Source organism: Podarcis liolepis (genome assembly GCF_965112155.1).
Source record: "Podarcis liolepis genome assembly, chromosome: 15".
Classification (NCBI taxonomy): domain Eukaryota; kingdom Metazoa; phylum Chordata; class Lepidosauria; order Squamata; family Lacertidae; genus Podarcis; species Podarcis liolepis.
Window position 1 is genome coordinate 18,598,186 of NC_139566.1, and position 16,163 is coordinate 18,614,348.

The 16,163-nt window shown below is 44.2% G+C and overlaps 2 protein-coding genes across 23 annotated transcripts in view; one reads left to right on the forward strand and one right to left on the reverse strand.

Annotated features, from left to right (window-relative positions):
- The window catches only part of BCAN (brevican), a gene marked incomplete at its 5' end in the record, with an annotated part of 43,422 nt that extends 40,120 nt beyond the window's left edge, over positions 1-3,302 (forward strand). For all 21 annotated transcript variants that reach the window (XM_083478252.1, XM_083478266.1, XM_083478255.1 and 18 more), the window contains 4 exons: positions 100-182; positions 528-672; positions 2,517-2,699; positions 3,047-3,302. In XM_083478252.1, coding sequence (XP_083334378.1) covers positions 100-182; positions 528-672; positions 2,517-2,699; positions 3,047-3,069 — 434 coding nt within the window. In that variant the 3' untranslated portion in view covers positions 3,070-3,302. The remainder of the gene's footprint in view (positions 1-99; positions 183-527; positions 673-2,516; positions 2,700-3,046) is intronic.
- Positions 3,303-4,571: 1,269 nt separating this feature from the next.
- Positions 4,572-15,740, reverse strand: HAPLN2 (hyaluronan and proteoglycan link protein 2). 2 transcript variants are annotated; one of them, XM_083478372.1, is made up of 6 exons: positions 14,378-15,740; positions 13,272-13,385; positions 11,414-11,767; positions 10,500-10,616; positions 9,131-9,316; positions 4,572-7,225 (listed from the first exon to the last, which is right to left on the reverse strand). In XM_083478372.1, the coding sequence occupies exons 2-6, from the start codon at positions 13,357-13,359 to the stop codon at positions 6,942-6,944; spliced, it is 1,029 nt and encodes a 342-aa protein (XP_083334498.1). In that variant the 5' UTR covers positions 13,360-13,385; positions 14,378-15,740; the 3' UTR covers positions 4,572-6,941. The 2 variants fall into 2 exon arrangements, with proteins under 2 accessions (XP_083334498.1, XP_083334497.1); XM_083478371.1 differs by having other exon boundaries at positions 14,393-15,738.
- Between the last annotated feature and the right edge of the window lie 423 nt (positions 15,741-16,163).

Here is a 16,163-nt window from a genome sequence, read left to right on the forward strand (position 1 = left end):
AGGGCTGTCGTTAACAACTTCAAGTACTGTAGTTTCCTAATTGCTGTGTCTCTGTGCCTCATTCTTCTTCATCCATCCTCAAATCTTGTTGGCTTCTAGATAGGTACAAGGAGTATCAGTGGATCGGCCTGAATGACCGGACAATTGAAGGCGACTTCCAGTGGTCAGAGGGGAGTCCTCTGGTAAGTGATGCTCGCAATTTTATTTTTTTTTTTAAGATGCTTTAAAATAAATAAATAAAAACCAAAAGCTTTTGTTACATGCAGACCAGTGCCTAATTATTCTGAGAAAGGTGGGTTGTAGGAACAGCATAGGAAATTGCCTTAGACCAGACTATCAAGCTCAGTATTGCCTGCACTGACTGGCAGTACCGTTCCAGGATCCCAATCCTACCTGGACTTGCTATCGGAGATTAAACTTGGCTCCTTTTTGGAAGATGCCAAGATGCCCTGGCCTGGAACAGGGACACTGTTCATGCTTGCTGTCATTTAGTGACTCACTCTCTCTTTTCTTTCTCTCTTGGGTAGCTTTATGAGAACTGGCATCCTGGGCAGCCCGACAGCTATTTCCTGTCTGGAGAGAACTGTGTCGTGATTGTTTGGCATGACGAAGGGAAGTGGAGTGATGTGCCTTGTAACTACCACCTGTCCTATACCTGCAAAATGGGGCTGGGTAAGCCTTGAGCTCTGGGGCTTCCCAGCTGGGGCCTTTGACTCAGAATTGTCGCTCTAGTCCAAGACCAAAGGCCCACCGAGACTTGTGACGTTTGCCGTTCATGTTTTTGAACTTGAAAAGTGGGGAACAATATATAGTTGCAGATAATGATCCCCAACAGGCAGCAGTTTTCAAAATGTTATCATCTGACCCCTGGGCAGGGAGCAGAAATAAGTGCCAGCTGTGTTGCATAAGCAATGATCTGTATTATACAGCTTGCAGAGACGGCTGCCATTTTTGATCAGGTATCATGACTGCAATTTATCTTAAGTTTGCAAAAAAAAAAAAAAAAAATAGCATGCATGCAGTGCTCAGAGCTGTGTTGAAAAAAAGTCACTTCTGCTTTTGTGGGTAGGTGTCCTAAATAAGGACATGGGTGACACTGTGGGTTAAACCACAGAGCCTAGGACTTGCTGATCAGAAGGTCGGCAGTTCGAATCCCCGCAACGGAGTGAGCTCCTGTTGCTCGGTCCCTGCTCCTGCCAACCTAGCAGTTCGAAAGCACGTCAAAGTGCAAGTAGATAAATAGGTACCGCTCTGGCGGGAAGGTAAATGGTGTTTCCGTGTGCTGCTCTGGTTCTCCAGAAGCGGCTTAGTCATGCTGGCCACATGACCCGGAAGCTGTATGCCGGCTCCCTCGGCCAATAAAGCGAGATGAGCACTGCAACCCCAGAGTCGGCCACGACTGGACCTACTGGTCAGGGGCCCTTTACCTTTTTATCCTAAATATGTGGTGCCAGTTTGTGTGAAGGTGGAAATATCTCAGAAATAGGCAGTATTAGTTCTTTTAAAACCAGGTTGACATATTCTAAATATATGTGCATAAGTAACTCACTTTTGGATGTGATAATATTTGACGATAACTTTGACAAAAGCATTTTGGACATGCTGATGGACATTAAGGCCATCAGTGTCTATTAGTCATAATGCTTAAATTGAACCTCCCTGTTCAGAGGCTGCATACCTGGGTGCAAACAGGTAGGGGATGACTACCACCACTGTGGAAACCTAAGCATCTTTTGAAAGTGATAAAAGAAAAGAACCAACACCTTGCCTCATGAGCAGGTCAGCCCTGCCAGACACTAATGAAAAAGGGTGTGTTGCTTTGCTGTGACATTAATTGCAAGCTGAATCCAAACTTTAAACAAGTCCAGGCTCAGTTTTTTAATAGCCTGGAAGTTCTGAACTGGGGAAGTTTGTCTTCGAAACTCCCTCATTTTGAGTGATTCTAATATTTGCCAACCTATTGGGATAGCACATGCTATTGTGTCCCAGGCACCAGAAAAATTGGTGGCATTGGCATGAAAGGCAAGCTGAATCTGAGTTTCTTTTTTATTTAATTTATAGAATTTCCAAATTTACAATTAATCTGACATTTTCCCATTTACATTCACACAGTATTTGACTTCCCCTCCACCCTCCCATGGTCCCCTCTGATTATCTATTGCTGCTGCATATTATAATTAATCTATATCTTCTTTCCTCCACCTTATTTTCAGTACTGTATAGCTTTTACAGCTTTACTTACTCCAAACCTGCTAGTGTTTTAGCATGTTTACAATAGTTTTTTAAGTAATCTACAAACATTTCCCAATCCTCCTTGAAGGCTGTCTCATCTTGCCATCTAATCTGAATCTGACCTTCTAACCAGGCTCAGTCTGAAAGGTCCTAATTGGAGAAGTTCATACCTCAAACTCTCTCATTTTGAGCGTATCATTTGTTCTAACCTTTGCTAATTTGCTGGGGCAGCACATGATTGAGAATATACTAGTAGATGTTGACCCTGTTCACCTTGTATCCAGTGTTTTGCAGCCAACCCCCAGAGGTGGCAGATGCCCAAATATTTGGCAAACCAAAGCAGCGTTACGAAATCAACTCTGTCATCCGGTACTGGTGCCAAGAAGGGTTCACCCAGCGCCACTCCCCTGTCATCAGGTGCCAGGAGAATGGCCAATGGGAACAGCCGTCATTCACCTGCATCCCAAGTGAGTCTTTACATGGAGATGACTAGATTTCTATCTGCTTTGGTCTGTTTTGTGTTGTGGGAGGGGTTTAGGATAGTGGAAGGCATAGAGCTAGGAACTCTGTTGCAGGGGTCTCTGGCAGCTGGGTCAGTTACCTTATTCTCTGTGAAACTGGGGCAGCTTTATAGGGAGAGGGAACAGCCAGCCCCACATCTGCTGCTCTATAGCGCCTCCACTGCAGGTGGCCAGCAGAGATACTGTAGCCTTCAGCCTAGCAGAATCCAGCAGTCTGGGAGAACCAATCAGCCCCTTTGCAAGCATTCATAAGCACTGTGTGATTTGTGCTTCCACACCCCACTTTTTTTCAGGGATTGATCAACCCCAGGAATGAAGATTTACCTGTGACTGTCTATCATCCCAGATTCACGAGCAAGTCAGGACTGATTTTGCATAAATCAGCATGAAAAACCAACAAGGAACAACAATGGTGCCTTCCGTTTCCCTTATTCTTTTTTTATTATTGTTATTATATGAGTGTATATATAAAGAAATTCTAATAACTAAATATTTCCTTTTAAACACACCCTCTTTCTCAGCGACAATATAAAATATAACTTTTTACTTCGTGCAATGAGCATTTCCCCCCCCTCTTTCTCTCTCTGCCAAAACTGAACTAGCACGACTGTCTCTCTCATAATGGGGTTCTATATACCAAGCTTTGGGGAGCATGTCCTTCATTTTTATTTTGTCATGCAATTCCTGGCTTCTCCAGGTAGGGCTAGGAAAGACTCTTGCCTGAAACCCTGGAGACCAAGGCCCCATCCACACCTCAACTTAATGTGGAATATGTGCCCCTTCCATGTGTTCTCCCTCATCTGTACAATCTTCACCGGAAACAGCTGCTTTCTCCAGGTTTCTCCCTGCTAAATCCAGAGTTTCCCTGTCCTTGGGAAATCCTGTTTCCTCCTAACTGGGTGAAATATTAGGCTGTCATTCTGGAATATTAACTAGTCATCTGTCACAAAGCAAAGACTGGCTCAAACTAGCTGAATGACTGTATCCAAACAAAAGTATCAGCACATGGGCTGTCCTTGCTAAGAACCAGTGGAAAGAAGGATGTAATAACATAAGAAGAGCCTGCAGGATCAGGCCATTGGCCCATCTAGTCCAGCAGCCTCTTCTCAACTGGCCAACCAGATGCCCCAATGGGAAACCCATAAGCAGGACCCGAGCACAAGAGCCCTCTCCCCTCCTGTGGTTGCCAGCGACTGGTATTTGAAAGCATTACTGCCTCTGACCATGGAGGCAGAGAATACCTATCATGGCTAGCAGCCATGGATACCCCTCTCCTCCATAAATTTGTCTTATACTCTTTTAAGGCTGTCACTACTTCCTGTGAGAGCAAGTTCCATAGATTAATAATGCGCTGCGTGAATAAATAATTTCTTTTATCTGTTCTGAATCTTCCAACTTTCAGCTTCACATGTTCTAGTGTTATGAGAGAGAAACACTTTTCTGTGTTCCCCTTTTTCATGCTGTGCATAATTTTATAAATTTCTATCATGTCACCTCTTACAGTACTTGCCTTTTCTCTAAACTAAAAAGTCCCAGATGTTGCAACCTTTCTTCATAAAAGTTGCCCTTTTCTGAACCTTCTGAAGAAGGTTGGGCACCTGTCATGGAGAATGAGAGATGGAAGAAGGAACTGAAAATCTCCTGGTGGCGCAGACTACAGTTGCATTCAGCAAGCTGGTTCTTTCCACCACGCTGGCAGGCAGGGGGGTGAGGAATAGCTAGCTTTCTATAAACTTTTCTGATGTGCAATGGGGTTCAATGGCTCTCTCTCCCTGAAGAAAGATTCCGTTAATCACAGTCACAACTCTCTTCACTCCTTCAGCATGTTTATTTAGAAGTAAATCCCAAGTTTGAGGGTACAAAGCACTCTGCACATGCACAATGAAACTGAATATTTTATGTATTTACATTTACTTATTAAACTGTCCCTTTGCATCCATGTGCAAGAAAGCACATATCACTAAGTGTGATTAGCCACAGAATGGAACACTCTGGACCAGTCTTCATCAACCTAGTGTCCTCCAGATGTTGTTGGACTACAACTTCCATCAGCTCCAGTCAGCACATTGTAATCCAGTTTGGAGGGTACCAGATTGGCAAATGTTACTCTAAGTCATCTTCTAAGCATAATATGACAGTTAAGAGCCTCCTTACATTGTGTTATTTTGAGATTGACCTAGATCATACTCTTCCTCCAACAGCCAGATACCTTTGAGAAGCCTAAAAGCAGAATGCAAAAACAACATCCCTCTGTTGTTTCTGTCTTAGCACCTGCTATTCAGAAGTGTATAATGCCTCTGAATATGGAAAGCCAATTGGCTACTGTAGCTAACAAGCAGGACCTGCAACAGAAACTTGCAACATGGTGTGTTCCTGGTCCAGGGTCCAACCAGCTAGCTTTTTTCTAGGGTACTCCATTCCATTTCCCAGCATCCCAACCCGATTTTCCATTCCTCCTATATACACACAACAGGCAGTCAACATGCCATGCCTATTGAGCATGCTCAGTCTCCACTTGGCTGTTGGGGTGAGGGGATTCCTCCCTCCTTTAGGTTTCACCCTATACAATTTGCCTAAGCAAGACTTTTTTTAAAAAAAATGAATGGATGTTTGTCAAACTTTTTAATCTTTGGTGCTGAACACTAAAAAAGTGGTCTCTAGATGGGGAGGTGTGGCTGAGGCTTCATGCTGATTGGAAAATTTGGCTTTCCAGCATTTGCCAAAGACTCACACTTCTTATCCACACATATTTCCTCTGCTCTTTCCAGGCACGGTCCGCTCTTAAAAGCACTGTGTCTGAGCACCCTTTTTTGTCCGGAACTTTCCCTGCAAAAACCTGCTCTTTAAAGCTGAATCAGAGCAAATGGCAATCCGCAGACACCCTAAATTGCTGTTTGCTCCAATTGAGCACTAAAGAGCAGTTTTTGCATGGAAAGCTTTAGATGGGGGGAAAGAGCCCTCAGACACGGAGCTTTAAAGCATGGACCTGTGTCTGGAAAGAGCAAGGCAAAAGGTAAGTGTGGCGAAGGCGGAAAAACAGTCACACAGACAGAAGTCCAAGGCTTGTTGCCAGACAAACTACCCTCTGCCCCTCCTAGCTTTTCCTGTACCATGTCTAGAATGGTGCATTGTTTCCTGTGCTCCTAATGGAATTTTATGCTGCAGACCTCTTCTCTTTACAGAAGTCACAATTTGCATCCTGCTTTTTGGAATGGATCACCTGGCTCCTGATTCCTTCTCCATAATTCCTGACCGCCCCACTGTTTTCCAGATTTCACACTCAATCCACATCTTGTTTCTGTTCCCAGATCTCAAATAAAATCCTGTGTTCACAAACAACTTTTATCAGCCCCAGCTGCTTAGACTCCCAATTCAAATCAGCCCCAGGCTCCTCTAGGAAGTGTCCTTGATCTCTGATAATTTAAAGAACTACAATATCACTTTAACTTCCTCCACTTTAACATGACTTCCTCCAAAGAATTCTAGATGGGCCCAAGTGTCAGTAGGTGGCTGAGGTGGGCAGGATACCTTTCTTCAAAACTGGAGGCTGTACGAAGTCAGGAAGAATAAAAATCAAGATTCCAGGTTTAGATAGTTTTTTAAAAGAATACTTAATAAGGTAGTGAAGCAATGGTTGGGTTTGCAAGCAAATGTCCATATTAACAGGACATTTGTTGTAAAGTTAGTGCCTGTTTTAGGAGGTATTCACTTTATTACTAAAAGCAGTCAAGTATTGCATTAATTGGGGCAAGATAATGGGATCTGGCACACTGAGAACAAACCAGTTCTGAGTGTGCATGTAAACAGGCACAGAGAGAGAGAGAGACATAGACCCCAAGTGTCAGTAGTGGATGGGACATCTCTCTCCAAACCTAGGAAAAATGTAGAGGTTGTACAAATTCAAGAAGTAAAAGTCAGGACAAGGCTTCAGAAATACCTACACTTGAATACACAAAGGCAGTTTGTGTGATTCCAAAGCCTGTGACCTATGAACTCCATCCTTAGATTAAGATAGGGATCATGGAAAAGTCATGGTGAGGAAAAGCCCCTGTGCGATGTCATACCAACACCTTCCAAGAGTGTCCTTGGGGAAAGAGATCTTTTGCAAAAGGGTTGTATGTATGTCATTTTGTGTGGTCCTCTTTGGGCCTAGCTGGCATCTAAACTTCTCTGTCTCTCTCATCCTCTCTACTTCACTGAGAAGCAGTAGACTCCATATTTCTTCCGTAACTTGCTGGGAAATCCAAAGCTGTGGACGCTGGGATTTGTGAGTCCCCCGCAGTGGGCACGGGGAATGTTGATCGGAAAGCGCACACTGCCGTCATCAAGCCAGCCTCCGTCACAGCGGTCCAGCTGGGAGAATTTCCACGCAGCGTACAGCTGCCCGACTTTGGCGATGGCAGCCCTGTCGTTGCGGCAGGCTTGAGTGGCTTCCTTGAAATTCATGTGGCCCCGGATGAAATAGACCCGGCCTGGGCAGAGGAGCAGAGGGGAAAGAAGAAGAAGCAGGAAATGATGTTGAGGGAGTTAGAGTCAATGCACAAAGGATTTAGCTACGACCTGGCTGGACTACTGTAATATGCTCAATATGGGGCTGCCCTTGAAAAGTGTTCAAAAGCTTCAGCTAGTCCAAAATGCTGCAGCCAAACTGCTGACTGGAGCCACAGGGAATATGTTACTCCCTTGCTAAAACAACTTCACTGGCTACCAGTCCATTTCTGGGCACAAAGTGCTGGTTATGACTTATAAAGCCCTAAATGGCTTCAAACCCAAGCCACCTTACAGTTAATATCTCCCTATACAAATCTGCCTTGGTGCCAAGATCCTTGGGTGAGCACCTTCTATCTGTCCCATAAACATGATTTGTGATGACCTGAGAGAGAGCCTTTTCTGTGGCTGCTCCCAGATTGTGGGATTCCCTCCCAAGAGAGGCTAGACTGGTTCCCTCTTTGTATCACCTTCTGCCGGCACGCTGAGACCTTTCTTCAGACAGGCCTTTGGAAACTAAGGGACAGACAAAGCAGATCACTGGGCCGCCATCAGAGCAAACTGTGTTTTAATTGCTGGTTTGAAATGCGCCTTGAATCCCAGTCTGAGAAAGGCCAATAGAAATGCATTAAATAATTAATATAGGAGAATTGCACAGCTGTCACAGCTGCAGAGAGAAAGGCAGTTTCTACCCTGGAAACTGCCAGGGTATGAAAAGACTAGCAAATGGCAGGGAGCAGGGCAGAAAGACTACAAGCCCCAGTATTCATTAGTTCTTTCCTGCTCAGCATTAAAATCTGAGGAACTGGAATAATATTTTAACAGGTATCCTACACATTGTTGCACACACCCCAATCTCCAGGCAGTGAGAGACTCCAGGGACGTCTGTGTTTTCCCAGAGTTTGGTTTCCTTGGAATGAAGGTCAATGGAGACTATGGTATCTTTAGGTTATATGGTTTTATTTACACATATATACAACATATATACTCCCTAGGATGGAGGGGTGCACAGCAATAACACTCCAACAGATCTTGCTTCCCCATTAGTTTTCCAGGTATATCTCGCAGCCACAGCTTTGGAATCCAGCCCAAAAGCAAGACAAGCCTCCTAGGATGATGTAGCCTCCACCCAGGGTGCGGGGGGGGGGGGGGAGGCCCACCCATTTGTCTATATGGCAACCTCCTTGGGCATGTAAATGGTGGTACTTAACTAGCCAGCCAAGGCCACTACTTTAACAAAGAGGATAGTCTGATTGGTTCAGCAGACTCCTCTCATAGATTCTGACCCCACATACACAGGATCACAGGTTTGGAAGGGACCCACAAGAATCAACAGATAATTTCTAAAGAATGAAGGTGGTGGAATAGAAGCCGCTTTGGTAGGGGAGGAAATATTTCATCAAAATTGTTTCGGCATAGTGTTACTTTAGAGAAGTCACTCATGAATTCAAAATTTAAAAGACTAGAAAAATAAAGCATAAAAATATATGGCCTTTTCATGCCATAAAATTGAATTTTTTCATTCATGACTTATGAGATTGACTATATGGGATAGGAATGGGGGTGAGGGAGAGCTTAAGGGTATGTTACAAGTCTGTGTCAAGCCCAAACAAATTATGCTTGGGCGCTTGGTTTGGGAAAGATTATGAAACCTAGAGCCCCAGCCTCACAACACTCTTACGAGGCAGAATGCCACTTTTTACTGAAAGGTGAAAGGACCGAGGAGAGAACAAACTGCTTGTCCAGAGATGCACACAGAGTCCAGGAAAGAACTGCTGATAACCATCAATCTGAGCTACATAAACAAGTTTATTTCTAACAGTAGGGACTAGAAATTTGCTTCGTATATGAATCACACCAAGCCTCTGGCTTCGTCTGCACCCACATACCTTTCACAGCTGAACTGAAACAGAAGGCATCAAACCGATCTTTCAGCTTGTCCCTGGCGCCATAACTTCGAACCCCTGGGAGAAGAAGGCGTCCCCCACAGGGCTCGCGGGAGTTAATGATGGGGTAATGGACTGTTCCTTCCATGACCCATCCTGCGTTGCACCAGTCCAGCCCTTCTGTCCAAGCTAAATGAAGAGGAAGCAACAAATGCAATTCAACGAGTTAACTGAGCACCAATTGCTTCTTCTGGTCCATTCCCTGCACTTTGAAGCAACATCCATCAACCAGTCAGGGGATGCTTGTTCTCACCATCTCTATCTATGCCAGAACAAGCTTCATCAGGTTGTTTCTAGAAGCGCAAGGTGGAGGATAACAAAAACAAGCAATCAGTCAAGAAACAAAGGAGGGCATTTTAGGGTTTTCCTTTTCGTTTCGGAAGGAGAAAGAGTCATGAGTGTTTCTTACTCATTCCAAAAAAAAAGACACAGTTTGGCTGAAACACAAACAAAGGCTTTGTCTATTTTTAGATGGTTTCAGGGCACTCACACACAATCCCACTTTCAGTACTGCTGCCTTGTTTCCCATCAGTGCCAGTCTTGTAGCTTCCTCCTGGAAACCCGTATTTTTTATGCCACAAACTTTTTGGTGTTTGGTTTTTATTCCTGTCCTGCTTTTGTTGCACTATCCTGCAAGATGGCAATAATGTAAAACTGGGGAAACATTGGATAAGAACTAATAAACCAAAATGATGTGTGGATGGTCCAGTATAAATCAACCACGAATGCACCTATAGTATCAATGACATGTCACAAAAATGCACCCACAAAACCCCCTGCCAATTTGGAGGGCCCTTGGAACTTTCAGAGGAGCTATTTGCTTATTTGTAAAAATAGTTATATATTGCTATTCATATTTTTTTAAAAATATTAAAGTGGTTTACAACAATTGTACATAAAACCACACAATAAAAAGCACATAAAAAATAAAATCAGAAATGAACTTAACAACTGTGGAAAAAATTATTATTAATTGCCTGCATAAACTGGATGGAATAGAAAAGTTTTCAGCGTGTGTTTAAAAGTTAAGACAGAAGGCGCCTGCTGAATTTAAATTGGCAGATTGTTCCACAAGACTGAGGCCTCTTCAGCAACCACAGCATCATAGCTGTTTGTTTATTAAAACATTTATATACCATCCCTCATTTTTAAAAATCTCATATCCAAAATAACAAAACATGAAAAAACCTCACAGCAATGACACAGCAGCAAATAAACCCCACAACCCAACCCAACCCAAGCAAAGCAAAGCAAAGCAATAAAAGCCATCACTTCCAGGTGAGCAAGAAAACATTAGCAAAAATTGGGTTACCTTTATAAAGCTGCCCGTAGCTTGCCAGGCGGGAGTCCTGCTCTTGACAAGCCTTTTTAGCCTCAAAATAGTTGAATTTGTAGCGCCCTTGGCTGGTCTGGTAGGGGAAGACAATTCCTGGAGAGAAGGAGTAAGAGAATTTTGGGGAGGAGGTGAGTAGGGGGTGATGAGCCTTGAGTTACCGTTTTTAAAATAAGTATTTCATTATTAAATTTATTTGAAAGTACAAATTGAAAATAAAAGGCAGAGGGTGAGTGTTAACATAACAGGCTTAGGATTGCTCAGTAACTATACATAGTGATAATCTTAACATTGGCCTCACTTACACTATACATTTAAAACATTGAGAGGCAGTGAGCTTCATCGCCAGCTAGTAGGGAATTTGAATGCTGATCTCTCCCAAGTCCTAGTCTGACACTCTAACCACTACACAACTCTGGCTTATACTTGCACACTGGTTCCAACCTGTCTTGCAAGGCCTCCATAGATCTATATTTTGGAAATTGCCCTGTGATCTTCGGAAGAGTAGTATATAAATTTAATTTAATTGAAGAAGAAGAAGAAGAAGAAGAAGAAGAAGAAGAAGAAGAAGAAGAAGAATTTGGATTTGATATCCCACTTTATCACTACCCTAAGGAGTCTCAAAGCGGCTAACATTCTCCTTTCCCTTCCTCGCCCACAACAAACACCCTGTGAGGTGAGTGGGGCTGAGAGACTTCAAAGAAGTGTGACTAGTCCAAGGTCACCCAGCAGTTGCATGTGGAGGAGCAGGGAAGCGAACCCGGTTCACCAGATTACGAGTCTACTGCTCTTAACCACTACACCACATTGGCTCTCTAGAAGAAGAAGAAGAAGAAGAAGAAGAAGAAGAAGAAGACTTCTCATGCCCTCAGGAAAATGGCCACACCCCTTACCATCTAACTGCAGGACCAGAGATATGCTCTCATCCTCCAGGCCGTTGATCAGCTGGCAGCGGTAGCGCCCCTCATCATCCAGCGCCACGTCAGAGATGGTCAGCGAGGCATCGTAGCGGTGGCTGCGCCTCAGGCGGGCCCGGCTGCCCAGCGGGCCGTAGGTTTTGTGGTGCACCCCGTTGGTGATCAGGATGACAACCTCCATGTATTCGGCCGGCTCCACTTTGCTCCACCTGACCTTGTAGTTTTGGGGTAGCGTCCTCAGGATACAGGGCAGGGTGACGGTGGCTCCTCTCTGAGTGTGCACTAGCTTGGTCATTGGCTGCAGCAGGTATTGGAGGGGTGCTGGTGTTGCTGTGGGTGAGAGGGAAGGAAGGAAGGAAGGAAGGAAGGAAGGAAGGAAGGAAGGAAGGCACTTCAGTACGGCCACATCCACACCATACCTTTAAAGCACTATGGCGCCACTTAAACAGGCATGGCTTCCCTCAAAGAATTCTGGGAGCTGTTGTTTCTTAAAGGTCCTGAGCGCTGTTAGGGGACCCCCTATTACCTCCACAAAGCTACAATTCCCAGAGTTCCCTGTGAAGCGAGGTAGAAATTCTGCAAACCCCGTTTTCAGGAAAGCCAGTGCGTCCTGACCATAAAGCGAGAAAGAAGCAGTTGTGAGCAGGAACCTAAGGGCTGAATGGTACAGTGGAAAATAACTCCAGAAAAGGTGCATACAGCAAAAACAAAAAAACAAAAAAACAACAACCCTTGGGTTGTGTTTTAAGAGACTCAGGTTGGAGGTGGTGGACTGGCAGAAGGTGGTCGGCCGGCTAGAGGATGAAACAGCTTAGATGATGTATTTTTCCTGTTAAGTTGTGGGTGAACATATCAGACGACACAGCAATTCTTCAAACAGTTTTTGTCAATTCACAGGCCAGAACAGAACTGAACTGAAGGGTTCAGCCAGCCTGGTTATAAAGAGCTCCAGTACAATGTAACTGTAACAACTTTATGTAACTATCCAATCACTGAATGTCACTTTTGATCCCTTATTTGCATATGTGGACCTGAACTATCTACAGTATCCCCCTGTTGGCCCAGGGTGAGAACTTCAGTACATAACATTTCCTAAACACAGTGTGCCATAATGGAAATGCATTACTGAATAAAGTCTGATAAACTGGGAATTTGGGGTGAGCCTCTGTATTGAACCTACAAAAGGAATTTTCTCCTTCACAAGAGGGAGTTGTATTTCTGTGATAGGAATAGTGGCCTCCTGCCAACTCTCAGCATCCTTCACAAACCTCAGCTCCCTGAATTATTTGGCCCTGATTTATTTATTTATTTTTTAAATTTTTTTTGCATGGACAGTGTTTTAGTGCTAAGTAAACTGTTGATAAAAGTGAGGTGTGTCATAAAATGGTAGTCATTGCAAGGGTTAAAACTGAATGTGTGCTGAGCTGTGATATATGGCTTTGGGTGTGGGGCAGATGAAGGACTGAGGGGGCTGTTGGAGGCCCCAACAATCAGCTGATCATCCACATAGGTAAAAACAGGCAACCTGACCTCATTGTGAGATGGGCATTTATTCAAAATCCACTTAAAATGATTTAGCATGATTAACTAATACAACAAAGTCGATGAACGTGACCCGTATACCAGCTTCTCAAAGTCTTCTCAAAGTTATTTATGCCTCCAGTGCCCCTCTGCATCCCCCTTACTTCTCAGCACCCCCTGGTTAATCCCCCCAGGAGGCATGACCCACCACCTTTGGGAACCACTGTGCTCAGAGATCCAGTTCTTCTCCCGCTGTGGTTATGTGCAAAATCAGGCAGAGACATCTCTGTGTGTTTGTATGTGTCTTACACACCTGGATTTCCAGTTGGCTTTTGGTAAATAGCGGGGATTTCCGGAAGAGAGGAGAGACATAAGGAAGCCAAGATCAGGATCTGGTGCATACTTCAAAGGCAGAGGAGGGCCTTGCCTGAAAAATGAGTGACAATTGAGAAGGACCCCCCAGCCCTCTCACACGCACATACTGACAAATACACTTCCACTATGAGCAACATAACTGCCTACTGGATCTGGCCCATGGACCATCTAGCTCAGCATCCTGTTCTCACAGTGGCCAACCAAATGCTTGCAGGAAACCAGCAAGCAGGAGCCAAGCATAAGAGCACTCCCCCCCCCCATGGTTTCCCCATGGCTTAGCCAACATGGCTAGCAGCCATGGACAGTCTTCCCCTCCATGAATTTGTCTAATACTCTTTTAAAGCCATTCAAGTTTGCTGAAATTGCTCCCTCATGTGGGAGGGAGTTCCACAGTTTAACTATGCACTGCAAGAGCAAGTACTTTCTTTTATCTCTCCTGAATCTCCCAACATTCAGCTCCATTGGATAGTCTCCATTGAGTTCTAGTATTATGAGAAGGGGAGAAAAACTTTCCTCTCTCCACTTTCCCCATGCCAAACATCATTTTATAAACTTCTATCATGTTGCCTCTGACTCACCTTTTTTCTAAACTAAGAAGTCCCAGACACTTTCCACATAGGGGAGTTGTTCCTGGGTGTTCCTTTTCTAGCATCCAGTTTCTAACAAGGACAGCCAGAGAACCCCAAGGAAATTCATGAGCTTGAAAATTCTAGACCAACCTTCCTCAACTTCCTCTTCCAGTTGTTTTAGACTATAGCTCCCATCAGCCCCAGCCAGCACAGCTGTTTTTGCAGCAGCCAACCAGATGCCCCAACAGAAAGCTCACAAACAGGACCTGAGAGCCACAATACTCTCCCCACTTGTGGTTTCCACCAGCTGGTATTCAGAGGCATATTGTCTCTGATAGTGGAGGCAAAACATAGCCATTGATAGCCTTATCCTCCATGAATTCATCTTATCCCTTTTTTAAAAGCTGTCCACATCAATGACCATCATCATCACAACCATTCATACACCGCAAGTAGAGAACAGAGAAGGACCCACCATCCGTTACCATACCTCTGTAGAAAGACAGGTAAATTGTCCAGCCACTTTGACGAGATTGCAACGGAAGCTGTCAGGAGACACCGAACCTGTAGCTTCTCATAAGAGTACAAAACCAATCCAGGGACTCATCTCCATGGAGCGATGAGCTGTTGTTCCTCTTAATCTAGCCTCATAGTCAACATCCCCCATCCCCACTGCACAGATCATATAGAAGAATGGAAGTCCATCTCTGCCAATGTCACCAAGACAGGTTCTCCGGATGAGAAGCATTCCATCTCCCAGTAGGGACACAGGTGACCACGTCAATGCCAGTTGGACCTCATGAAGACATCCTTATGGTGGCGGTGGAGAGGTTGGCCAAGGATGTTGATAGTGGTGCCCCACTTAGGATGACAACGTCTGATTTTCCCTCATCCTTCTTCTGTACCCTTTCCTGCTCCCTCTCTTTCTCTCTTCTGGATGTGAGGTCCCGTCAACAGTTTGCACATTTTTCTGTTTTGTTTACCCCGCCCCAAGAATACATTAAAACGAAAGAAAGAAAGCAGAAACAGATTCTCATTGTTCTGCTTGGCAAACAGAACAACCCTCCTCAAACAAGCTTGTCTTTATTCCGGGGGAATTCAGACAAAATGTCAACACAGCCCTCATGCCGGCTTCTGGCACCTTCCATGGTCCCACTCCTCACGCAGAAGATCTTAGTAAACAAGCCAATGTGCCTTTTTTTGTGGGGGGAGGCTGAAGCTCCTGAGAGTTTCCCACAACACACCACATCCTAAATCCGTGTCCAAATTCCAAATTATTATTCTAGGCACTGAAGAGGCCAATTCTCACAGAATGCCTCAGACTAGCTATGTTAGTCATTCTGGTGGGAATCCAAGTGGTCATCCTGGAATAGATGCTCTAAGCCTTGGGAGCTTATGATTCCCAATTGCTTTGAGGTTTTTGGATATTAGTCAGCGGTTCTTCATTCTTGAACACTGGCCATACAGGCCGCCTACAGATGGCAACATTCAGCCACAGCCCATCCAGAGGCAACTGATAGGGCTAAATTTGTGGGGTGGAGGTGGAAAATATGATTTGCCCTTTCTCTGTATGTGGGACCCAGTTGCTAGGTAGGGAGCCCTGACTTCATTCCTAGAAGGAAACAGCTCAAGATGGATATATGTTTTGATCTCCTGATCAAGACATTATTGTTGTCAAAACATTTGATTATTGCTGATTTTATCTTTTCAGTGTTTTAAAGAGGGGTTTTTTAGTGATCATTTTACTGTTTTATTCTCTTTGTAAATTGCTTTGAGGTTGTTGTTTTTAACAATCAAGTGGTGTGTAAATTTTACTAAATAAATAAATAAGCTTTTGCTGCCAACGTTCTGTGATGGGACTAGATGGTGTAAACCTGACATATCTGCATAATTTTGACGCAATTTTTGTGACTGATTCCCATCGCAAAAAACTGTGGGTGGGATGGAGAGAAAGAGAGACCTAATTCTGTCAGCAGGGACTGTCTTGTTATTTTTCTCATGAAAGCTGCATTGGGAGCCTTTTTAAAACTGAAAAGAGGGGTTAAAATGCTCTAAGCAAATAGATGATGACGACAACAGCAGCAGCAGCAGCAACAACAACATAATTTATATGCTTCCCATTTGACGGGGATTCCCCAGCCACTCTGGGCAGCTTTCAACAAATTAAAACATCAAACACAGTAAAACACCAAACATTAAAAACTTCCTTAAGGCCGCCTTCAGGTGTCTTCTAAAAGTCAGATAGTTGTTTATTTCCTTGA